Source organism: Macrotis lagotis, chromosome X (assembly GCF_037893015.1).
Source record: "Macrotis lagotis isolate mMagLag1 chromosome X, bilby.v1.9.chrom.fasta, whole genome shotgun sequence".
Lineage (NCBI taxonomy): Eukaryota > Metazoa > Chordata > Mammalia > Peramelemorphia > Peramelidae > Macrotis > Macrotis lagotis.
In genome coordinates, this window is record NC_133666.1 from 640,360,385 (window position 1) to 640,368,255 (window position 7,871).

A 7,871-nucleotide genomic window follows, 5' to 3' on the forward strand; every position below is an offset into this window, starting at 1 on the left:
AGTTACTTAAACCTATATGCATCAGTTTCCTCATCTGTAAAATGAGTTGAAAAAGAAAATGACAAACCATTTCAGTATCTTGATGTAGAACACCCTAATCATATCATGAGGAATCAGACATGACTTAAAAATGACTGAACAAAAAAAGAACAAAAAACCTTCTAAATGAGAGATGCTCCTCTACCAAAGCAAGTCAGAATTTTTTCTGACACTTAGAATTTTAGAGAATTGCCTAGAAGACTGAGAGATTGAATGGTCTTCCTAGGATTACACACACACACACACACACACACACAGGAAGTGTACTGGTCCTGTTGGCTCCAAAGCCAGCCTCTTATTCCATATATATGTCTCAAAAGAGAAAAAGATCAATAAAAACAACAAGAAGGTGAGGAGGAAGGAGAAAAAAGGAAAAAGAAGAAGAGAATATGATGAAAAGATGGAGAAGAAGAAGAAGAAGAAGAAGAAGAAGAACAACAACAACAACAACAACAACAACAACAGATATTAACTAATTTCTTCCACACACGAATGCTCTGAGGTAGGTGGAATTATTATCCCTATTTTACCGATGAGGAAACCGAAGAACAGAATTAGTACATGGACTTCTCCTGGGTCCTACAGCAAGAGTGTCTGGGGCATTATTCACACTCAATAATTCCTGATTCCATGCCTTCATATCCTTGCCAAGGGCTTCTTAGACACTTAAGAATTACCTAGCTGTGTGTCCTGGGCAAGCCACTTAACCCCAGTTGCCTTGCAAAAACCTGAAAAAAAAAAGACTAGGCATGAAGAGCTACCCAATTTGATTCAACTAAGTTAAACTTCCTGGCCTATGCTGTCATTAGATTTCCACCAACCCAAAATTGCAGAGCAACTAGAGGTTCTCATTACATTTTTTTTGTATCATGGGGACCAGAAAGCAATGTAAGTAGCCTGAGTCTTTAATCTCTTGAATCACAACCAAGTCTCAGGGAGGCTGTGTGCACTTTTACAGAAAAGCTGTGTTAATTTGTATGGAATTAGGGGTTTGAAGACTGACCCTACCATGCAAAGGTAGGCAGAATAAGCTAGGAATATGTAGACTGGAGAAAACCAATGAAAAAGACGATAACTGGTTTCTATGTTTTCTAGACTTGTCACAAGGAAAAGTGTTGAGGATGACTCTACCTTATTCTAAAAGACAGAACAAAAAGCAATTAGTTTACTCTTCTAAGGAAAGGATTTTGTAGAGAGGATTCTTGCTTCAGTTGTTGGTCAGAGGCATACACTGCTTGCTTAAGGTAACAAAGGGAAGTGATAAGAGTTTATAATAGGATTAAATACTTAATGGTTGAAGAGACAATGGAAATCATTTGGTTCTACCTTCTTATTTTCCAGATCAACAAAATGAGGACTAGATGGAATAAGTGATTTGACCAAGTTCACATAAGGTTGCAGTGATGAAACTAAATTCCAAACTAGGTCCTCTGTCTCCAAATCCAACACTATTCAGACCCATAGTTGCAGGAATCAATCAATGCAACCTACACATTTTATTAAACTCCTCTTTTATGTGCTAAGTACTGTACTAAACTCTGAGGACACAAATAAAATAACTTAACAGTCCCTGATCTCCAGGAGCTTATACTCTATTGGGACAAAAGAGGTAAGGATCAGTTCATGTCTTTTATGTTTTAGATGTTATTGAATAGATTATTTATTTAATATTTAAACATAGTCTAACAAATAACTGAAAATTGTGGGTTTAAATTGCTATCTCCTCCATGAGAACATTAATCTGTTGAATTTCTAATTTCTTGTTTCATCTCTATTCCATGTGTACTTCCTAACAGAATCATGGAAGGAGGGAATCAGTCTGGAGTCTCAGAGTTCATCCTTCTGGGCCTTTCGGACCAGCCTGAGCAGCAGAGGCTCCTGTTCTTCTTGTTTCTTCTTATGTACCTGATCACAGATCTAGGGAATCTGCTCATCATTCTAGTTATTAAAACCAGTCCATGCCTACACACTCCCATGTACTTCTTTCTTAGCAACTTGTCCCTGGTTGATATCTGCTTTACCTCCACTACCATCCCGAAGATGTTGGCAAATCATGTATCTGGAAACAAAGGAATTTCTTATGCTGAGTGTATAACACAAGTATTCTTTTTCATCTGGTTTGCGGGGATAGATAGCATCCTTCTCACTGCCATGGCCTATGATCGCTATGTGGCTATCTGTGCCCCACTACATTATTCCATGATCATGACCCCAAAGGTCTGTGCTCTTCTGCTAGTAGTGTCCTGGTTTTGGGCCTATGGTATTGCTCTGATCCATACTGTCCTACTGACCCAACTTTCATTCTGTGATCACAATAAAATCCCTCACTTTTTCTGTGATCTCAGTCCCCTTCTTAAGTTGGCTTGCTCAGACACCTTCATCAATGACCTAATGGTCAACACAGTAGGGAGCCTGACAATAATCCTTCCCTTCATTGGAATCCTTATCTCCTATACTCGAATTTTTGTGACTGTGATGAGGATCCCATCTACTGTGGGGAAATGGAAAGCTTTCTCCACCTGTGGCTCTCATCTCACTGTGGTCTCTCTTTTCTATGGGACAATCATTGGAGTCTACTTTAGCCCCACATCCAACCACACAGCCCAACAGGATACAGTAGCAGCTGTGATGTACACTGTGGTCACTCCTATGCTCAACCCTTTCATCTACAGCCTAAGGAACAAAGACATGAAAGGAGCCCTGAGGATGATACTTATCAGGAAACCAGGCCAATCTTTATAACAATGAAACACCCTCCGGGTTTAAGGGATGTGACTCTGAAAACTTCAAGTCTTTCTTTCCTGCTTTGTTTATTTATTGAGTGTTTATTATTCTTCAAATACATGTAAAAATAATTTTTTAATTAATTTTTTTTTGCAAAGTATTGGGGTCAAGTGACTTGGCCAAGGGCACATAGCTAGGTAATTATTAAATGTCTGAGGTAGGATTTGAATTCAGCTCCTCCTGACTTCAGGACCCGTGCTCTATCCACAATGCCACCTAACTCCCCTTAATGTTTGTTTATAAAACTTTGAGTTCGAAATACTCTCCTTTCTACTTCATACCCCACACAATGAAAAAGGAAGGAATTCTAAATAGGTTATACATGTGAGGTTATGTTAAACATTTCCATAATGGTCGTTTTGTGAATGAAATCATTTACTCCTTGAAAAAATTATTTAGAAAAAATAAAGTAATTAAAAAGTTTTGCTTCCATCCATGTTCACACACCATCAATTCTGCTTCTGGGGTATTTTTCCTCATTAGTCCTTCAGAGTTGTCATAGATTATTGTATTGCTGAGAATAGCCAAGTCATTCACAGTTGATCATCCTGCAATACGGCTATTGTTTTGTAAATAAGTGCAGTTCACTTTGAATTTGCTCATGGATGTCTTTTTTTTGGGGTTTTCTAAGAATATCTTGCTCATCATTTCTTATAGTGGAATGGTATTTCATCATAATGATATACCACAAGTTGTCCAATTTTTCCTAAGCTGATGGGCATTCCCTCAATTTTCAATGCATTACCATGAGAAAAGATCTGCCTAAATATATTTGTATGTATATAAGTTTATGTATTTTTTGGAATACAGACCTAATACCAGTATATCTAGTCTAAAGGGTATACTATACCATCTGTGCATAGTTTTAAGTTGCTGTACAGAATGACAAACACAATTCTTTTATAGATTTGTGCATTTGTGCTCCTTAAGTATGGGACAAATGAAGCCAATTTCCCCCCCTCCCTTCTTGCATCAGCAGCAATATGGTTGGTGAATCTAGGATCATGTATCCGGAGGTTTGCATACGGTTCTGGTTCTATCAGTTTCTAGTTGAGTAAATCACATAACCTTCCTGGTTTCAGTTTCCTCATCTAAGAATTGAAGGAGTATTCTATATAGACTGTAAAGTACAACAAGGTAAAGATCTGTAGCTTATAGAAATAGAGTTGGAAGATCTCAGAAATTACTTGCCTAGGGTCTCGCAAACATGATGTATCTGGCGTGGAATTTGAACCCAGATATTCTTGGTTTTGAAGAGACCTCTCTAACTACAATATTACTCTGCCTTTCTATTAAAATATGATTATAAGGAATTCAGACAAGCTTGGAAGATCTATAGGAATTAATGATATTGGAAATAAATAGTACCAGGAAAACAATAGACACAACAATGACAGATATAACAATGATGATAAATATATACATATATACACACATGAGTTTATATATATGTAAATATATATGCAGACACAACACATAAAACCACAACTTACATGGCACATACACATATGCACATACATATCCACATACAAGTGTATGCACACATATATATGTATATATGTTTTATGCATACATGTAAATGTTACATATATGTATATTATATATATGTATATCTCCAGCACCTTGCTAAGCAATTTGCTGTTATTACCTTATTTGGTCCTTATAACAAGTGCTTTATTATTCTCATTTTGCATATGAATGGACTGTGGCAAGTATGGCTAAAGTAATACGTTCAGGGTCACACAGTCAATAATGGCCTGAGACTGAGCTTGAACTTATATCTCTCTGACTTCAGATCTGGTGCTCTATCCACTGCACCACCTAACTGTCCCTATAAATGGAAAAAAATACTAGAAAATAGGACATTCTGTAATCACTTAACAAGAGTTGTAAATATATGTTACAACTTTCATTTCTATTATAATAGGAGAATATAATATATTACATATAAGACATGATAGACTTAAGTCATATGTTTTTTCTTTTTTACAAGGGAGGGTTCAATGGGTAAGAGGGGAATAAAAAAAGCAAGTTCTTATGGGTCTACTATGTACTAGGTATAGTACATCACCAAAAAAGTAAATAAAATATAGAGAAAGGGCAAGAATGGATTCAAGATTTTCTTATGTTCTGTTAATTTATAATTCCACAACAAACCTTCTGGCTTTCCTCCACCTCTGTTTATGTGTGATTGTGGTCAAAAATTCAGTCTCATTTGGTCTTCATTTCACAGAGTCACAGAATGTACTCATTTGAATAGTCTTCTAGGACCTGCTAATCTAACCCCTCATAGAGAAATAATCCCCTCTAAACATTCAGTTGAGCACCATGCTTTTCTTAATAGTCTGCAAAGTTCCAGGCATTGGGTTAGATCCTGAAGATACAAGGACAAAAAGACAGTAGTTCTTGCCTTATAACTTAGGATACATAGTGGATAATGTTTAAGAATCAGAGTCAGGATGATATGAGTTGAAAGACCTTCTGAGGCACTTATGGCATATCTGACCTTGAATAATTTACTTAACTAATCAAAGCCTCATTTTCCTTATCAGCAAAATGACAGTTTGGACAGAATGGCATACAAGGGAACCTTAGAGTTCTCCAGTGATTTTATGATTTTGCAAAGAATGTAACATGTATGCATCTGAATTTATAAGACTATGTGAGCAAAGTTTAACAACAAACTCTAGAAAAAAGTATTCAAAACACATCTTTAAGTCTAACTTACACTACTAACATTTTTCTATCACCTGCATAAGTCTCAGAAAAGTGTCAATCAAGACCTATTTTGTAGCATCTGCCAATTCTGCTATTTAGTACTTATATTGCATATTTAATAATGAGGTATAATGAACTAATGTGAATGGGTTACAGCATGATACTGTTGTATTATGTATGTGTGTTTACACACACACATATATATATATATATATATATATATATATACGCACACAAAAGAAATAAAAATATATTCAGGATCATTTTGATGGGAGACTGACATCAGGAAAAATTCTATTAGGACATTTAGAAGGAGTATACTTAGACAGAGGGTGTAAACTTTGTAAAGTAAACTTTGATGAGATGAGAAAAAATTTTTAAAGGGTGGAAAAAGGATTGTGCTAAGAAGAAAAAAGGAGATGCAAAAAGAGGTAAATTATATCAAATGAAGAGAAATGAAAGATCTATTTCAGCAAATGGAGAGTAGAGAGGGGTGAGCATTATTTGAACATTACTCTCATTGAATGTGGTTCAAGGAGGGTATTTACACACTCAGTTGGGTAAAGAAATATATTTTACACTCTAGGGAATTAGGAGAAGAGGAACAGTAAGGAGGGTGAGCATTGATAGAATATTGAGGGAGGTGGTGGTCAAAAGTAAAATACTGGTGAGAAGGACAGGGTGAAAGAAGAGAGAGGAAAAAAGTATAAACAGGGAAAAATAGGATGGAGGAAAATGCATAGGTAGTAATCATAACTTAATATGAATGGGATGAAATATCCCATAAAAAAGAAATGATTAACAGAGTGGATTAAAAACCAGAACGGTACAATATATTGTTTACAAGAAAATACATTTGAAGAGGAGACAAAACATATAGAGTTTAGGCAAAAGGCTAGAGCAGATAATATACTTCAGCAGATAATATGCAAAAAACAAACAAAAATGAAAACATTAAAGATCTTGTTAATGCAAGAACAAAAGCAGATCTAATTAAAGGAGACAAGGAAGGAAACTATATCTTACTGAAATATTTCATAAATTAGTAAGAGGGAAAGAGGAAAGGAAAGTGAAGGGATAGAAGGGAGAGCAGATTGAGGGAGAGAGTAGTCAGAAGTAAAACACTGGTGAGGAGGGACAGGGTGAAAGTGAAAATTTGAAATGTATAAAAGTGGATAAATAGGAGAAAACATTACAATTTATCTATACAAAACATATGTGAATCAAGTGGCATGGGGTCCAAATTGTCAGAGGAGAATTAAGTGAATTTCAAGAAGAAATAGAAAGTAAAACTAGAGTCACTTTGGTCAATATCTGCCTCTCAGAATTAGAATATATCAACAAACTAAACAAGAAAGGAATAAAAATAAATTTTAGAAAATCTAGATATGATAGATTACTGAAGAAAACTAAATAAAGATAAAAAATATACCACATTTTCAGTAGCACATGCTACTTACATACATAACAAAATGACCATGTATTAGGACATAAAACTTCACATCAAATGAAGAAAGCACAAGTATTAAATGCATCCTTTTCATACCATCAAGCAATAAAAAATCATGTTAAAAACGTGGAAAGTCAAATTAAAAATTAATTGGGAACTGAATAGTCTAATCCTAAAGAATGAATGGATCAAGTAAAAAAGCTATCATAGAAACAACTGGTTATTTCATCAAAGAAAACTATAATAATGAGACAATATATCTACATTTCTGGAATATAGCCAAGACAGGATTTAGGGGAAATCTTATGTCTCCAAATGCTTACATGAATAAAATAGAGGCAAAAAGCAGATTACCAAATTACAGAAAAAACTGCAGAAAAGTACTATAAAATTAAATTAAGAAAATTCAATTAAAATGCAAATTAAAATACCCCAATTTAATCAAATTAGAAATTCTGAAAATCAAAGAAGAGATTAATGAAATTGGAAGTAAGAAAATGATTGAATTAAAAAATAAGGCTATAAGTTGATATTATGAAAAATGTAATAGCTAAATTTTTGTTAATTTCATTAGCAAAGAAATACAAATTGATCAAAAATGGGAAAAAAGTGAATTCATTGCCAATGAAGAAGAAAATAACTTGGAGTTATTTTACCCAACTGTTTGCCAGGAAATATGTCAGTTTAAGTAAAATTAATGAATATTTGCAAACTTTTAAATTGCCCAGATGAACAGAGGTTGAAAAATATTTAAATAACTCTGTTTTAGAGAAAGCAAGTTTCAACATTTACTTCCAAAACCTTGAATTTCAAATTCTCCCACTGCCTCCTAGCCCTTTCCCTGAAATGAGAAAGAAAGTTACTTGGTACAGGTTAAAAA

At 34.6% G+C, this 7,871-nt stretch overlaps 1 protein-coding gene across 1 annotated transcript; it reads left to right on the top strand.

Annotated features, from left to right (window-relative positions):
* Positions 1-1,839: 1,839 nt before the first annotated feature.
* On the top strand, positions 1,840-2,781 carry LOC141497459 (olfactory receptor 1f45-like). The gene has a single exon (XM_074200110.1). The coding sequence runs from the start codon at positions 1,840-1,842 to the stop codon at positions 2,779-2,781; it is 942 nt and encodes a 313-aa protein (XP_074056211.1).
* The last annotated feature ends 5,090 nt before the right edge of the window (positions 2,782-7,871 follow it).

Coding starts and splice junctions, on each gene's coding strand:
- LOC141497459 (XM_074200110.1), top strand. CDS start 1,840: ATGGAAGGAGGGAATCAGTCTGGAGTCTCAGAGTTCATCCTTCTGGGC.